Genomic DNA, 18,878 nt, shown 5'->3' with positions numbered 1-18,878 from the left:
GATTTGACTGAATTGTAAACAACAAATTACCACCTAATCTTCATTCAACCATCTTCTCCATGGTCCGATTCATTTTCTTCAAACGAGTACCAACTGAGTCTTATTAGATATCTTTGTGAATTTCAGTTAACTCATATTCCACCAATTCCTTTACTTATTTATCTAGAATCAGTCCATATAAATCAGTGATTTGTTTACATTGTTAGTAAAATTCAAGGATTAACATACACAGATGTAGACTGAAATAGATGAGATAGGCATGCTGCTTTTTCAAATAGGCAATACAGAAATACACCTTTTCAGGTTTAACATAATAAGGAAATGTATAGTATTTCATGAAAACATGTGTGCTAGTGTGCAGGTATGCACTGAGGCACTATAAATAACCCTTTACCATCATGTTCCCTCCACACACACTTTACAGATCCACATCTATAAGAACCCCAACTTAAAAAAAAACATCCCCTACTATCAGCATTCTTGGAACAATACAAAAAAACTCCAATACAAACCAGATTTCAACATCTATGTCTATCTGTCTTTTTGTGTGTGTGTGTGTGTGTGTGTGTGTGTATGAAATTAAAAATTTAAGAAATAATAATCCCCCAGACTGAGCATCTATTGCATTTGTTCACTTCTTGCAAACATGTCAGCTGACAGTTGCTTTTAAAATCCTATCTGGTGTTCATTGTTTATTTTAAAAAATCATAATAATCAAAGTATTTCTCTCGTGGATAGGTCTTAACTTTCCCATTGGATGTGTTGAAGACTGGTGTAACATATTGTTCTGCACTGCATCAAAATCTTTTTTCATAACTGTTTATAGTATGCTTACAGATAAATTGTTTTATCTACCATCAAAATGAGCTCCTACCAGATCAACCAAACAGAACATTCATTCTGCAGTAAAATGTCTTCTACATATTTAACATGGGCATTAGCAGGTATTTTGCCCTTCCTTTTTGTACAAGATGAATCTTTCTATTGCACACAGTTATAGTTAGAATCTAACCATACTGCCTCACATGATATGTGAGTTGTCCTAGAACCCATACAATCTATACTAATTGCAACTTAACTTTATTCCAAGGTTAACAACCATTGATGTAGAAGAACAAATATTCTGAACAATCCAGCTAGATCAAACAGCTATAAAAGTACAGATATTGGTAGTTGTATATTGTAGCTTTGAACATTAAAGGCCTTCTATTACACTCTAATATGAAGGGAACATACCAAATTAACCAGATCCTCACAAAACATAACATCTTTATGAAATCAGTCTGCCTATATAAGAACATATAGAAACACTAAATTTTTAAAGTAAGCATTGTCATTATTAAATCTAGATATAATCTGATAATTGTTCAAGTAGATCCTGATTTAAATACATATCTGTGTGATTGAAATTCTTACCTCTTTAACACACTCCTTGTGAGAACAACAGAAACAGTGTGAATTTATGATGAGAAACACCGGACCAAAATCTCGCTTTGAAAAATCCATCAGGAAATACTATTATAGAAAATTTGCACAAAAAATTTGTTCTAATCGGAAAAGACTGTTAAATGTTACACTTAACGCACAGCAGAAGGAAAGCAGACATCGAACTTTAAAGGAAACATATCCTCTTTATTTATAATTTTACTTTCCATCATCCTGTGCAGTCTGTAGAAGCCAGAGCTCTGCTGAGAACACTGCTTTCACAGCCTAGGACCCTCCAGACAGAGAACACATCAGCAATGTCATGCAATATGTAAATCTGCTTGCAGCTCCTCCCATTTGCTTTCCTGTAACTTCTTACAAAGTGGTAAGAAATTTGAACCAGTGCTATTCAATATACTGTAATATCACGCAGAAAGATAAAGAAAACAGAAGAGAAAATGAAATATTTTTATTTCTTGAAAGATTACTATCAGTTGTTTTGCATACTTAGTAACAACAAGGGAGGGAAAAACCAGGTCACAGAATTCCTTTCCTATTCAGTTCCCATTGCAATCTTTGCAAGATTTTACATTACATTTTATTCCATCCTAGAACAGAATAGAAATTAATAATTATATCAAATTATTGTTATGTTTACTGTTGTATTTGTGACTATAATTGTCACACTAGTTAACTTTCAGAGAATACAACTTAAATCACTCTAGTACTCTTATACTTGACAGAGTAGTTGTATCTAACAGCACTTTGAACTCAATCATTTTAGGCAAAGAACTCCACACTAGTCTGCCCTCAGCCTACTCTGAGTAAAGTTTGGATGAAGAGAGAGCCACAGAAAAAGCAAGAGTTTGTTCTGATTAATGGGAATAGGGCCTTTCGTACATACACAAAATTTACTGTGACAGTTTCATTAAAAAATTGACCAAACAGAAAAGTAAAATGTATACATATTATATTTTTTAAAGAAGGCACAGAAAATGTGTTTGCTGCTGCTTTTCCATGATGTACAGCTTTTATTTAGACTAATTTTATTAAATTTTGTGATGACTTCTATAGTTTACTATTCTGCTACCACTTAGTAACACAGTTGTTAAATGAATCTGGCTTCCCAATTGCCTTTCCTTGTCAGAAGGTTGCAAATGTTCACAGGACTCCAGGACACTGCAACCATTATAAATATGAATCAGTTACCAAGCACCCTTATTTTCATCACATGACCATGGGGATGCTGCAAAATGTGTCATAAAAATGGTCATGCATCACTTTTTCAGTATCATCGTAACTTTGAATGGTAAAAGAACTGTTGTAAAGTGAGGGCTACCTGTAACAGTTGAGATAGTGCCCAGGATTTCTTCAAAACCAGAGACCTAAGTACAGAGTCTGAAATGAATTTTATTGAGAATTACTTTAATCTTCTTTTAGACTTCATCATTAATTATGTTGGCCTATGAATTCCTGAGTCAAGCTGCACAAACAAAGTGCTTTTACAAGTCTATATTACTATTTTGCCAAGCTATTTTGGTGCTAGTTTGAACTAGATGAAGGCTGCTATAAACCATTAAAGGAATTTTAAAAAGAACCCATGATCCCAATGGAAAACAAAGTTGACCTTGCTTCCCTCCAACCCCAGGGCAATAACATGCAAGGCAGTTCATTTGCTCAGTGCTCCTTCTGAAACACAAACTCCTATTATTAGCCACAAAGTCTGGGAGGCTTGCACATTTAATTTCTTCCTTTTGGGTCTATATTGTGCCCTAATAAATAACAGTGTTAAATCATTATTTACAAAAATTAAAACATAGCCTACTACTGTTCTTGTTTTGTTTACTCAACAATAATAGCTTTTTAAAATTTTATTGGCAAAAGTGTGATTGGACACACAAGGAATTTGTCTTGGTGCATATGCTCTCAGTGTACATAAAATAAAATATATGTTTGTCAAGAATCATAAGGTACAAAATTAGATGCAAACAGAGATAAAGATCCAAGAAGGGAATACGGGAGGCAAGTCAAAAAAGGCATAGCAACTAAAGAGACGATGGATAGAAAGGAAAGGATTTCTCTTTTATTGTTGTTCTGATTTGCTTTTCTTCTTCTCTTTCTTTCCCTTTTTGAGAATGGTGGCATGATTAGAAATTAGGTTGGATAGAAAGAAAATGTCTTTTAACAAAAGGGTGACATAATTAAAAGTTAAAATAGAGACAGAAATAAGAGAAAGGGGGAATATTAGTGTATACATTTTTAGATAATAAAATAAAAGCAATAATAAGAGGGAAGCTTAGAAATTGAATGGTGGTATTATTCATGATTAAATAATATGGTGAATGGCATTAGAGCAATATATTAAAACATGGATTATTTATTTTATTTATTTATTACTTAGATTTGTATGCCGCCCCTCTCCGAAGACTATAAATGGATATAAATGTTTATTATTATTATTATTATTATTATTATTATTATTATTATTATTATTATTATTATTAGAAATATATAAGTTGGTTGAATGCAATAACTATGATTAATTTTAATATTTTTATTTGCATTAGAATGTATGACACCCAGGTGCCACACTGTTCATGGACTGAAATGTATACAGTAGTCCCTCGCTATACCGCGCTTCACCTACTGCGGCTTCACTTCATCGCGGGTTTCTGAGGAAGTCGATCGGCAGATTTAAACAACCCGCCGAACTCGATCGGCAGGTTTTTCAAAAAAAAAAAAAATCTAAAATTGTAAATACTGTATTTAAATACTGTATCTAAAATAAATACTGTGTGGGAAGGGTTTATAAACACTTAAAACAATGAAAACTTACCAAACAATTACAATATAAATACTTAAATAAGTACTATCAGTCGATAAATTCCCCATTGCGGATTTCACCTATCGCGGCCAGGTCTGGAACGTAACACCAGCGATAGGTGAGGGACTACTGTATATAAAACAAAATAAAAACCTTGAAACAAAAAAAAGGAGGGCTGTCAAACTAGCAGCCCTTGGGTTGGAGTCATGTGCTGGCCAAGCCCACGCCCGGTTTAGGAAAGGGAAAAACTGCAATACGTCATGTGACAATACCGTGAAAATCAGATTTGATATCCCTGCTCTAGATCAGGGGTCCCCAACCACCGGGCCGCGGACCAGTACCGGGCCGCGGGGCATGTTGCACCGGTCCGTGGAGTCAGCAGCTGCCGGCCCTCATGCCACCACCCCCTCCCTCCAGCGCTTCGCCTCCCGCCGGGCAAGAGGCCTCGGGAGGCAGGTTCTGCCGGCCACAGGACGATGGACAGAGGGGCGGGAAGGACCGAGAGGCTCAAGCCTCTTTTGGCTTCTGCTGCGGGGCGCTTTTGCATTTTTGGCTGGGGGGAGGCAGGAGGGCCAGACTGACCCCCTGTATCCAGCGCTTAGCCCCCGCTGGGCAAGAGGGCTTGGGAGGCAGGTTCTGCCGGCCACAGGGCGATGGCGGGAAAGAGGGACGGGGAGGACCAGCACCCCCATGCTTAATCCCGCCCCCAACCACACCCCTTTCCGCCCCCACCGGGCCATAGAAAAATTGTCTTGCTGAAACTGGTCCCTAGTGGAAAAAACGTTGGGGACCACTGCTCTAGATAATATGTATTCTAACAATTGTCTCAATACTGAAATTTCCACTTACCTAAGACCTTTGATTATCTACATGTTCCCAAGTTACTCTATTATATTTTATTTATTAATTGGACTTATATGCCGCCCTTCTCCGCGGACTCAGGGAGACTTACAACATTTCAATAAAAAATACAATATATAATACACTACTAATCCAATTAATAGAAATAATTTAAAAATTATCTTAAAAAGCAAAACATTTAAAAAAACAAACATTCACCTGCATACTAACACATCCTACACATTCACTGGGCAGAGGCTGGGGTCTAATGGCCCCAAGCCGGACAGTATAAATGCGTTTTCAGATTCTTACGAATGACAAGGAGGGTGGGGACAATGCGAATATGTGTAAAAGGCAGTCCCATATTATCTGGATGCTGTTTCAGCCATATATATAAAGCTAAATTTTGGAAATATTGCTAAATATTGGAAAGATATTTTCACATTGAGCTGAACTATTAACTATATAAATATAATAATTGTGCTTCACATATAACAATTGAAGGGAATTTACAGACAAATGTAATAAAAACTTGATAAATAGAATAGCCATAGGACAAAAAAACCTCAAAACCTATCAATCCCATCAATTGGTTCTATATTATGGATTAAAGAATAGAAAATAAATCCAAGAGACTCAAGGACAGAATGTCCTTAACAAACTGAAACAGTATGTCTTCATTTGTGGTTAAATACTTAGTGTAGCTCCAGGAAATTAATAACACACTCAGATCTAACACATTTGTATGGAAATACAAGAGACTAACATACCTGAGTTCCTAGCCTCAGGTATTCAGCATAGTTATAAAATGGTTTGGAATTTCATTATTTATTGTTTTCACAAATAATTGTACTATGATCTTTAACTATTTCGGGATTTCATATTTTGTTTTTGTTAAGAGAAGTCAAATCAGAGAACTTTGAAAGCATATTAAAATGATTAAAATTAGCCACATGAACTACCACATGAATTTTTAATTCTTTATTTAGTTATACCAGTTTAAAAAGTTTGACTTTATAGCTCTGGGCCATGTTTAGTTATTTTCTGAGCTCAAATTTCCCTCTATATGCTGCAGCTGGTATGAAATGATGTTAAAAACAGATTTTATTCAAATGAAAGGATGAACTTTACAAACTTTACAAAAGACAGTTCTTCACTTATTTTGCAGTACTATATCCTATCCGAATCCAGTCAAAATTAAAGTAATCCAAAGCAATACTTTTAGACATGTACAGATAAAAAGGAAGACAGGAGGAATACCCATCAAGTTTGCAAGTGTCACAAAGTTGGAGGGGAATGAATGATACATTAGAACAGCAGCTCAAGGCTCAAAATATGAACAGTGGATCCCATCCAATAAATGCTGCTCGGAGAAATGAAATGTAGGGTGCTGCACTTAGGTAGGAAAAAAATGGACATACTGATGCAAAACAGGTATCTGGATCAGAAGAAGTACTCATGAAAATGATCTGGATATTCTGGTAAACATTACATTATATTACATTAAGCATAGTTAGCAATGCGAGGCAGCTGCCAAAAAAGCTAACAACATCTTAGGCCATTAACAGAAGTTCAAGACTGAGATCATGAGAAGTAACAGTTCTTTCTATCTATGCTGTACAGACAGACTGCATCTAGAATATTGTTTCCAGTTCCAAGATATAAGGATGCTAAGAAACTACAAAAATACAGAAAACAATTAAAAATATGTTGAGAACCTTAGAGGTTAAATCCTATGAAGAATGGGGTTTAATATAAATAATTTAAATTAATTTTAAAAGATTTAAAAAACTGAATATAACCTAAGGAAGAGAAGGCTAAGGAAATATAGTAGCAGTGTCCAGATACTTGAAAAGGGTGTGTATATGTGTGCCTTCCATTGAGGACCTGTATACTGCACGAGTCAAAAAGAGGGCAGGGAAAATATTTACTGACCCCTCACATCCTGGACACAAACTGTTTCAACTCCTACCCTCAAAACGTCGCTACAGAGCACTGCACACCAAGACAACTAGACACAAGAACAGGTTTTTTCTGAACGCCATCACTCTACTAAACAAATAATTCCCTCAACCCTGTCAGACTTTCTACTAAATCTGCACTTCTATTCTACTAGTTTTTCTCATCATTCCTATCACCCATTTCCTCCCATGTTGACTGTATGACTGTAACTTGTTGCTTATATCCTAAGATTTTTATTAATATTGCTTCTTCATTGCTTATTTGACCCCTATGACAATCATTAAGTATCGTACCACATGATTCTTGACAAATGTATATTTTATTTAATGTACGCTGAGAGCATATGCACCAAGACAAATTCCTTGTGTGTCCAATCACAGTTGGCCAATAAAATTCTATTCTATTCTATTATTAGATTAGATGTATTCTACCATTTTATATAAAACTGAAGATGTTGGGCATACCTAATTCTCCTTTCCCAATTTCTCTACAGCAACCCTGTGAGGTGGATTTGGCTTTGTGGTGGGAGGAGCTGATCCAAAATCTAGAACTCAACAGTCCCCTGATTTCCTGGCCAGCATCTTAGCCATTAAACCAAACTGGCTCTCATAATTCTTCATAGTTCCCAAGGGCAGGGCAAGAACCAATGGAGATAAATTTTACAGAGAAAGATCCAAGCTCAAATTAAGGAGGAAAATAAGGGGGAATTTCTTGACTGTGGGAACCTTTAAGCAGCTGAATAATTTGCCTCCTCCTACGGGGCGTTCCATAATTGGACGTTTTCAAGCAAAATTTGGACACTCATTTGTCTGGGACCATGTGGAGCTTCTTGCTTGGAGAAAAGAGCAGATAAGATTTCTAAGAACTTTGAGAAAACCAAGACAGCTTAAAACATCTCTTTTTCTTGCTTTAATCAGAATACAGTATTTTTAAAAAGAGTAAATGAACTCAAACATCTGTAACTATTACTGAATGTTATTGTTCTAATAAAAATATTATTGCAATGGATATTTTTATTACTGTCGTATGGCCAAGAAGGGGACAACTATGTTTTAGTCTATTTTAAAATTCACCAGCAAAGGATAATAAGACAGGAAAGAGGGATTTTATGTTGAAAAGAAGGCATAACTGTATAATAGCCATATGGAGTTAAAGATGGGGAAATGGAGAATGACATGTTGTATTGATGTATAGAAAGCAGGTTATTTAAAAGAGTGATGACACTCATGTCAAGCATTAAGGTTAGGTTGTCTGGGCTCTCCTCGCCTCAAAGGCCTCAAAGAAATACAATTTCCCTGTCTATTTATTACTACTGAACATCTAGAATAGAATAGAATAGAATAGAATAGAATTTTATTGGCCAAGTGTGATTGGACACACAAGGAATTTGTCTTGGTGCATATTATTATTATTATTATTATTATTATTATTATTATTATTATTATTATTATTTAGATTTGTATGCCGCCGCTCTCAGAGTCCATAAAATAAGATATACATTTGTCAAGAATCATGTGGTACAACACTTAATGATAGTCATAGGGGTCAAATAAGCAATGAAGAAGCAATATTAATAAAAATCTTAGGATATAAGCAACAAGTTACAGTCATACAGTCAACATGGGAGGAAATGGATGATAGGAATGATGAGAAAAACTAGTAGAATAGAAGTGCAGATTTAGTAGAAAGTCTGACAGTGTTGAGGGAATTATTTGTTTAGTAGAATAGTTAAATATACTATTTAATCCTATGTGTACATACATATCCTATGTGTACATACATACTACACATAAGCACACAAAAACATACAATATCTACTTTATATACTATATGTGTATGTATACACAAATCTCTTCTCTTCTAAAACCACATATTCACCTCACTTACTGCATTTGGAAAAACACACCCAGAGGCCATTTTCTGCCACACATTTAACCGTAACTTCTGTACGTTAGAACATTACACATGCCTTCAGATGTTCTTTCCTAGCTTGCACATGACTGTTAAGAGCCAGGAAATGTCATGGTTTGAGTAAAATGTAAAATTGATTAAAACAGTGAGGGTAAAGTGTGAGCAAAAGGGTTAACCCTTCCCTCCCTCCCACCCACCACCCTGTAAAGAAAGCCAGATCTTTGGTAGCAAGAAGAAAAACCAGACGTTTTGAAACAGAGAACATGCCCATTGATCATCTGGCATGGGTTTTTAACTGTTTTTTAGTATTGGATTTTGTTGTACTGTTTTACTGCTGTTGTTAGCCGCCCCGAGTCTGCAGAGAGGGGCGGCATACAAATCCAATAAATAATAATAATAATAAATAATAATTCTTAGAGCTCCAATGTTGGTTAGCTTAGCCACAGCAAGGATAGTTTAGCAGCCACTTACAATAAGCTCTCAATTCAAACTCAGTGCACATGGGGACCCCCAAACAATGAGGGTTTTTTTCTTTTTTTCTCCCTTGAAGAGCCCCCCTCCCCACACCCTGTTTTGGGCCTAGCAAGCCTCCCTACAGCCCCCCTGAATGCCAAAAGGGGCACGAAGGGACACCGAATCCCTCCGCACTCCCTTTTGGGCCTAGCAAGCTTCCCTACAGCCCCTGGGGAGCCATAATGGTGCATGTAGGAATCCTGGAAGCAGGGGTGGGTTCTAACTTATCTCGTTGCTGGTTCACTTCCTCGCCTCAACCCCCGCAAAAAAACAAAGCTGAAAAAAAGATGGCAACCACATGAACAGTGCCAGAACTTGGTTTCTGCGCATGCTCAGAAGGAAAAATAAATTAAAAATTATTAAAAATTTCCCCCCCAAATTAAAAAAAGATGGCAGTGCTCACAGACCGGCATCAACCAATCCGGTTCAGTGACATCATTGTGACATCACCAGTAGATTGGGCAAACTGTTCCAAACTGGGAGGAATATACCCTTGCTCTATCATTAATCATAAGCAAATGTGCTCTACAAGATCGAGTGGAACAAGCAGCTTTGCAAATATGCTAAGCCATAAAGATAAAACCCAGCACCTTAAAATGTACCCAGAAACACATTAGCAATTAGGGCACGATTCAGAAAATCAGTATTCTGGGGGCCCTTTGCTATAAAGTATACTGATTGCTGCATTCTGAAAAGATGCACTTTCCAAGTAATTTTTACAGACAGCCGAAATAAAAAACCCTATAATAGTCCAACCAGGTGAAAATCAGTTACCTTAACCAGGTTCTTCTACATCAAGTAAGGGCATAATTGGCGTACCAGCTGAAACTCAGCAAAGCCCTCTGGTCATCAACTCCACCTGCTTCTAGCAGGAACTATGAGTCCAGGAATATGAGTCAAATCACAAACCTGCTCTTTCATGGGTAAGGTTTGCCTGCCCAGAGATCACACTAACATCTATAGAAAACCCAATGTAATAACACCACCACTGCCTTAATTGGGTTCATCTTAGTCGGTTCTCTCTCATTCAGACCTTCATAGCTTGCAGGTAAAGGGACAGAATGCCAATAGCATCTCCCCTGCAACCTGGAGTAGTGATATGAAGTTCAATACTATAAGCATATTGATACCACATCTCAAAACATCAGATGATCATCCCTTTTAACATCAGGCTTCATACACATATTAAAGAGTAAGGGAGAGAGGACCAAATCCTGTGACACCCCACATATCAGAGGCCATCAAACCAATCATCTCTTCCTCCTGGCTGAAACTGCCTTTAGGAACAAGCAAATTTCCTTCAAAAGCATCTCTAATTCCAAGCTCTGCCTTGAGCCAAGCCCTGAACTCTGATTAAAAGGGGCCCAGGTTATCGGCATCATCTAGAGCATGGATGTCAAACTCACTATGTCATGTTGCCATCACATGACCTATTGCAATGCCCCCCCCCCCCCCGCCTTTGTGGAGCTGGGGTGGATGTGGCCTGCATGTGATGCATCCAGCTTGCGTGCCGCCAGTTTGACACCATGATTTAGAGTGCTGCAAAGTTGGTCCATTACCCATCTCAACAATCTTCCTTAAAAAGGGAAGACTGGAGACTGGATATTGAGTATGCACAGTTTAATGGGCAGTGATTACTTTAAAAGATTTGCTGGCAATTTCTGTATACTTCAGAAAGCCAGAATGATAACAGGCAGAGGAAAAAAACCATTAAACAAAAAGTATGCAAACATACATACATTTTTTTAAAAGTATGCCATCAAATAGACATTGATTACATATGAAAAGAAGAGCCTTGCCTTCTTCTGGCATTCTGACTTCTCAGTCTTGGCATTCCTAGGCAATCAATCCCCTGCTGAAGTACTTACTAACCAGGGCTGCTTTGCTGAACTTCTGAGTTCAATCTAAGTTAGCTACACACTGCCATCTGCTGAGGCAGAACAGATATACCCTTTTCTAAAATCATCCATCTGAAGAAGCAAATAGGTTTAGACCAGTGATTTTCAACCTTTTTTGAGCCCCGGCACATTTTTTTACATTTACAAAATCCTGGGGCACACCACCAACCAAAATGACACAAAATGATACCCTAAGACACTCTTCTCTCTTTTTCCAACCCTGTCTCCTCCCCCCCTCTGTGTGTGTGTGTATATATACACGCTCTTGAACCATTTCCCAAAACAGGTGAGGGCTGGGGGGGTTTTCTCTCTTATTCTTTAAATCAAGAGTCACTTCTCTCTCTCTTTTGTTTCTCTCTCTTTCCTCTCATTCTCTGTCTCAATCATTTTCTCATTTCTCTTTTTTCCTCCCCTTTTTTCTCTCATTTTTCTCTCTCTCTCCCTTCCTCTCTTTTTCTCTCTCTCTCGCTTTCTTTCTCTCTTGCTTTCTTTTTTTCTCTCTTTTGCTCTCTCTCTTGCTTTCTTTCTCTCTCACTCTTGCTTTCTCTCTTTTTCTTTTCTTTCTCTCTCTTGCTTTCTCTCTCTTACACTCTCTTTCTCTCTTTCTTGCTTTCTTTTTCTCTCTCTTGCTTTTTCTCTCTCTCTCTCTCACTCTCTCTCTCTCAGCAAAAAGTTGCGAGACCGGAACCTGAACTTCCTTCTTTGCAGCACACCTGACCATGTCTCGCAGCACACTAGTGTGCCACGGTACACTTGTTGAAAAACAACTGCATATATTACATCTATCAAATCCAAATCAATTTCTTTTTTGTCTCCTTGAAGATGCTATACTTTTCAACCTAGAAAAGTTATTTCTCACATTTAAAATTAAAGAATATTTCAGAAAAAATAATGGTAACTGATTAAAGACATTACAGGAAGAAATAAATGCATAATTTACACAACGCTCCTCACACTAACTGTATTATTAAATTGCACCCAAAATAAATACTGCAGTACACTTGCCTGCAATTGGATGCATAGAGAAAAAGCCAGAAGATTGCATTACATAGAAAAACACAAGAAACTGCAATTTTGTATCATTAATATTTTTGTGATAGTTGCAGTTCTATTAGTGTTTTGTTGATACACATTTCGCAGAAAACCCGTAGCCTAAAGACAAAGCACATGCATTGTGTACCAGAGATCTAAAATTTACTCCTAGACTTTTGGATAAAACTAGAAAAAGCCTAACCCTACCTAAAGCCCCAAGACTCTTCTAATAGTTAGTGTCAATTATATTCTATTGAGCTCAAAACATGAACAGTCAGACTCCGTAGAAAGGCAAATGGAAATGTGAACAGAGTACATGTTTTCTAATACGTCACAGAACCAGACCAGGCAAGTGGAGGCAGAAAAAGGAAGCACTGGGAAGATTCAGGTTACTGGGTAGAATTGCTGTATAGACCTGATTGTGGTCCTTGGCTTCAAGAATAGCAAAACTAATGACTATCCGTTTTAGTTTTATCAGGTCTTCTTTTCCTTACATGCTCTCCTCCTATCTCTGTATCAACTGCGGCATGAAGGATATTGAAAGGAAGCCACAAGGATTACTGGCTGGTATGTTAAAGCCCAGGCTATGCAAAGAAAGGGGAAGAGTCAGGAGTTTCCAGATTTTGTTTCAGCCAAAATCCAGAACTGAAATGTTTCAGCTTTTAGCTCTGTCAAACCACACGCCCAACTTGAATATTTTGGCAGTTCTTCTAAGAGAATGTTTCAAGTTTGAAGTAATGCACATTTTGTATTCACCCCTACACAGATCTATTTAAATATTTCTAATTTGGAAATTCTAATAGTGAGACGTATATGCTCCAGTAATATTATGGGATGCGCATGCAATATTAAGCAGATTCCTTATTTTGCATTAGGGATTTTAACAAATTAAATCTCAAATTAAAAAAACTTCAAAAAGAGGCTTGCTGGAAAAGTTTTTACTGGCCATTCTGAATTCAAGTAGTTGGACAGGGGGGCAAGAACTGAAAGAATTTATCTTCAAAGTCCTTGAAAGTCCATGAAAGCATCTGAAGAAAGCCTCTTTTACCTGATTTTATGAGAGGAAAAGAAACAAATGTGGTCCTGAAGATGGCAAAGTTCAGAGCCATGAAGCTTTTTAAAGATGAGAACCATCATTTTGAATGGCAAGTTGAAGAAAACTGACTCGCTTCGAATGGTGGTTGGGCCAACAAAAATGGTTGCAGATTAATGCAATATGTAAATATTTAAATAAAAGTGAGAATAAAGAAGCATTTTTGAGAGAAGAAAACTGTCTAGAGAAAATATTAAAAGAAAAGATTAATGATTCAAAAGGACAGGCTAGTAATATTTATAGCATGCTATTACAAATGGAAGAAGAAGTGATTAAAGGCCTAACAAGATATTGGCAAAATGAATTACGGATTAATGAAAGCGAGATGGAAGAAGTAGTAGAAAATATACACAAGATAAAGAATACAATAATTAGAGAGATGAGAAGGAAAATTTTACATAAATGGTATTTCACGCCAGTAAAACTAGCACACTTCCAGAGGAAAGGGAAAGGAAATTGCTGGCATGGTTGCCAAATAAAAAGAGTTTTTATGCATATGCTCTGGGAATGTGTGGAAGTTCAAAAATTTTGGAAGGAAGTACAGAATGAAATAAATAATATGCTAAACATTAATTGGATATTCACAAAAGAATTAGCAGTACTAGTTAAATATGGGGAATTACGAGAATTTAAAGAAATCAAAACAGCAGCTTTGGAAAGCGCTCAAGCAGTAGTTGTATTAGGGTGGAAAGATAGCAATAAATGGACAATCCAGAATTGGTACTGGTACATGGTGGACCTCATTCATTTCGAAATTATGGAAATAAGATTAAATAACTTTGATGAAAATAAATTGGAGAAGCTGATGGCACGATGGAATAAGGGGAAAAATTATATCTTAAGTAGAATTTATGACGACAATGTGAAAAATAAATTCCAATTACTTTTTGTATGTAAAGAAATGTAAACCGGAGCTAAGGAAGAAATTGAATCTTATTGTAAATAATATAACCCCCTAAATGGTGGTGGGGGTTTTATTGGTGATGGGCACGTCTTCTTTTATGTATTTTTTGTTTGTTGTTAATTTAGTAAATAAACCAATTTAAAAAAAATTAATTAAAAAAAAAAGTTGAAGAAAAATGGAACCAATGCAACCTCTCAGGATAGAGCATTAGTAGGTAGCTCCCAGTTCGGCCCAATTCTGTGAACCAGTAGCAGGGGTAGCCAAAGGCTCCACCCACCCACTCGAGATGATTCTGTGCATGTGTAGAAGTCTTGTGCATGCTCAAGCACACATGCAAACCAGTAGCAACAGGTTTTAGAACCCACGACTGAGGTAGAGGTTATTATATTGGGGGGGGGGGGAATCTGATTCACCCATGGCTCTCTAAATTGCTCCATTCAGGACCTGTTGCCACTTCCAAGTAGCCTTCAAGAACTGCCCAGGTGTAGCATATCACACTAGCCAAAGTGGGAGGTAACCAAAGCCAGCCCTTTCATACGCATGTGAAAACTCTTCTTTCCTTCCAGCTTAGACTCTTAGAAATAAAAAAACATAGAATTCTGATGGCAGAAAAAGACCTCATGGTCCATCTAGTCTGCCCTTATACTATTTCCTGTATTTTATCTTAGGATGGATATATGTTTATCCCAGGCATGTTTAAATTCAGTTACTGTGGATTTATCTACCACGTCTGCTGGAAGTTTGTTCCAAGGATCTACTACTCTTTCAGTAAAATAATATTTTCTCATGTTGCTTTTGATCTTTCCCCCAACTAACTTCAGATTGTGTCCCCTTGTTCTTGTGTTCACTTTCCTATTAAAAACACTTCCCTCCTGGACCTTATTTAACCCTTTAATATATTTAAATGTTTTGATCATGTCCCCCCTTTTCCTTCTGTCCTCCAGACTATACAGATTGAGTTCATTAAGTCTTTCCTGATACGTTTTATGCTTAAGACCTTCCACCATTCTTGTAGCCCGTCTTTGGACCCGTTCAATTTTGTCAATATCTTTTTGTAGGTGAGGTCTCCAGAACTGAACACGGTATTCCAAATGTGGTCTCACCAGCATTCTATATAGCGGAATCATAATCTCCCTCTTCCTGCTTGTTATGCCTCTTGAAAGTTATCTATCCACTCCCAAAGATTACAGTTCTTGCTTATCTGTGACAGGTGATGGACTTACTGTTAGAGAAATATATACAGAAAACTTACACTGGTCACTCGACGGTAGATCTGTGCAGCATTTTGACATTCAGAATAAGGGTATTCAGATGTAGCCATCTCAAGCATACACATCCCAAAAGCATATACATCAACGGACTCATCGTATTTCTCCTCATACATCTCGGGTGCCATGAACTCTGGGGTACCTTAAATTAAAAGAACGATTCAGACTCTAATTGTCTCAAAGCGAGCAGAGGCTGCTGCCGTTACTCACCGCTGAACGGAGCAGATGGGGAGACCTGTGAGAAAAGAAGAAGTGGAGGCAAAAAGAAAAGGGAGGATACCCTCAGTCATTCTTTTTCGTCAATGAATCCCATAGGTCTTCCATTGCAAGGTCTTTGCAAGAAGTGAAGAATGGTAAATGTTTATTTTACCATTTATATCAATATTACAATTCAGATTGAATTAGGAATAAAATAAGAAGTTTTGGTAGCAATTGATAAACTTGATTGCTGAATCCTAGGGTGAAAATAAATGGAGAAAAATAAAAGTAAGAGACTAGTTAGGCTGAAAACCAAATATGTGTTAGCCACACTTACCTTCCCTCCCATTGAGAAAGGAGGTGCAATGCTCGCTCCAGCATACCTGCCTGCTCTCTGCTGTAAAGAATTAATGCTGATTAGCGTCCACAGCTAGTCTCTGACCTGTAGTGCTCCATTTATTTAGGTTTTAATAGTGTCACTTTTAAACAAAGCCTTGCAATGAAAAACCTGTCTACGAATAAAGCCTTCTTAAAAATGGATTTTTTAAAAAAATTTCTGCAAAGGCCACTCACCAGAGCCCTTTTCACATACTTACCATTTCACCTGCAGTACATTTAATAGGCCTACTACAGATACAGGAAATAGTGAGGGAAATCCTATAGGCAAAAATACTCAGAAATATAAAGAGATTGAGTTATAGACACAGAGTGGGTGATTAACATCTTGATTTAAAAAAAAACAGTTTGCAGCAGATGCTTTATCTCTGAGGTATGAAATGAATGCAGTTTCTCATGTGGTAGAAAACTATACTATGTAATCAGAGATATTTTAAAGCGAGAAATATTTACAATAAGAAAAGAATTATTTCCTGCAGGCAAACCAGGTTTTATGCAAATTCACAGACAACCTTTTAAATCCCTATCCACCCTCCCATGGTTCCAGTAATTAGTATCTAAGTCTTAATTGAAAGTCTGCATACTAACGCAACTGTTAACAAAAACTGAGAATATGGTAATTTTCCAATTGAAAGTTGAACACAACACATGGAAAGGGTAATGTTGTGTTCAGGAAACTGGTCATTTCCACATATATTTTTTTACCATTAATGTTTAATGTTTTTAGACTGGCTGGAAAGCAGGAAATGTTTCATTGTGACAAGGACAAGATATCTGCAGATCTAAAACAAGAACTGCATTCTTAAAAACACACAAGTGCAGACTAAAAAGGACAATCTTCTCCCTTGTTAGCCTGCTTCCTTCACACAGAAAATAGCAGAACAGAGCCGTTAAAACCAGTTCTATGGCAATAAAATATCTGGCAAATCCAAAGTAAACGCAAAACCCAGGAACTGAAGGTTAGATGGTAAGATTGCTTTTTTTAAAAGTATGTTTTGTGTCACCATTTTGTTTCCCATTGTTTCCCATTTGCAACAGATATTTAACTAGAGTGCATATATTATGGTTTTAGCAAGAGTGTTCTGCTAATTGTAACAATCTATGGTATCAGCACTCTTCCAGCAATATATCCAAATACCAAAGATGCATAATATACAAGGTCTATTATATCAGAGACTTTACAGCTGAGATATGGAAAAAGCTCAGAAGCAAGCTTATTTTATTTTATTTTATTACAGTTTCAAATGAGATCTTCTAAAATGGAACTGGAACTTACCTATCACACTTTTGGCAAAAGAAGCTCGTTTTAAAGTTGCCAAGCCCAGATCTCCTATCTTGACTGATCCTGTGGGGCCGGTGATGAAGATGTTGTCACACTTCAAATCACGATGGATAATGGGAGGAGTGCGTGTGTGCAAGAACTGTAAACCTTTGAGTATTTGCCGACACCAGCTTCGCAGCACTTTGATTTTCATCACTTTAAATCTTTTTAAATATCTAGGAGAGAACAACCCAAATATAAGTAAGCTTCATCTTGAAACTCATGTTTACACAATAACATTATAAATATTTAACAAATAGGGTATTAAAAAACAGTCATGTTCAATGAACTGACCATTAGGGGACACTGGCCAAAGATGAGACATACTCAAATACTGTACTTTTTTTCTGAAGGTTAAAAAAAGGTGCTAGGTAATTCAAAGCAACAGGGATTACAAAAATTACTTCCCCCATATATAATTACATTGGGGTTTTGAGATAAAATATTTTAAATTACTATATACCATATTTTTGGAGTATAAGACACATCCCGCCCCTCCCAAAAAAGTGGGTGAAAACTTTGGTGTATCTTAAGCACCAAGTATAGCCCCGTCCAGTCACCTCCCCCCTTTGGCTTCTGTCTTCCAGCAATTTGCCTCCTTGCAGCAAACAGCACAGAGTCTGATTAGCACAAGCTACTGATCATCGGCCTCTCAACCATTAGCTGAATTAGGCAGCAGGCAGGCAACAATACGACAATCCCTGCAGCCTGAAACTATTTGCTGCTTGTGCTAAAATTGAAAGTGAATCTAAAATTGCTGGGAGGTAGAGGCAGAATTTTATTTTCTAATAAAATTTGCTAATTAGGCTGTGCTGAAACTTGCTGTTTGTTGTTTTCTGCAAGGAGGTAAGTAAATAACTATAAATGTCTACAGAATGTTCAAATTATTAGACTTATTTTTTAAAAGACTGCTTTATTATTGTTCTAGACAACTTAACACAATGAAGAGGCTTTTTAAAATACATGCTTGATCTGAAGAGGCCCAGTGCTTTTTATCTTCTTTTAAATAACAGATAATCTATACTTCCAGAAAGCCACATCAATCTTAACAGCATCTGTACAAGTATACTGTAGTCTGAAATGTAACAGTGTCCTATTTTAGTATTAAGATAAGGCAGCTGAGTTAAACCCTGACTTAATCATGTTTGGAATAGATCTATTTAAATAACTGGGAGGAATTGGTGTGACTACATTAAAGAAAACTTTCTGGCATTAATATACTGCCATCATGTACATTTCTCCAATTCTTTGCTATTTCTATGCACAGAAATACACAACAATGTATATCATTTG

General features: G+C 36.9%; 1 protein-coding gene across 11 annotated transcripts in view; it reads right to left on the bottom strand.

Moving 5' to 3' along the window:
• Positions 1 to 18,878, bottom strand: part of WNK1 (WNK lysine deficient protein kinase 1) — a 121,614-nt gene that overhangs the window by 68,446 nt on the left and 34,290 nt on the right. For all 11 annotated transcript variants that reach the window (XM_070756450.1, XM_070756451.1, XM_070756452.1 and 8 more), the window contains exons 3-4: positions 17,541 to 17,761; positions 15,655 to 15,812 (exon numbers count right to left, since the gene is read on the bottom strand). In XM_070756450.1, coding sequence (XP_070612551.1) covers positions 15,655 to 15,812; positions 17,541 to 17,761 — 379 coding nt within the window. The remainder of the gene's footprint in view (positions 1 to 15,654; positions 15,813 to 17,540; positions 17,762 to 18,878) is intronic.

The sequence above is a fragment of the Erythrolamprus reginae genome, chromosome 6, assembly GCF_031021105.1.
Source record: "Erythrolamprus reginae isolate rEryReg1 chromosome 6, rEryReg1.hap1, whole genome shotgun sequence".
NCBI lineage: Eukaryota > Metazoa > Chordata > Lepidosauria > Squamata > Dipsadidae > Erythrolamprus > Erythrolamprus reginae.
Note: the sequence above shows the minus strand (reverse complement) of the source record. Positions and strands in the feature narration are given on the sequence as shown.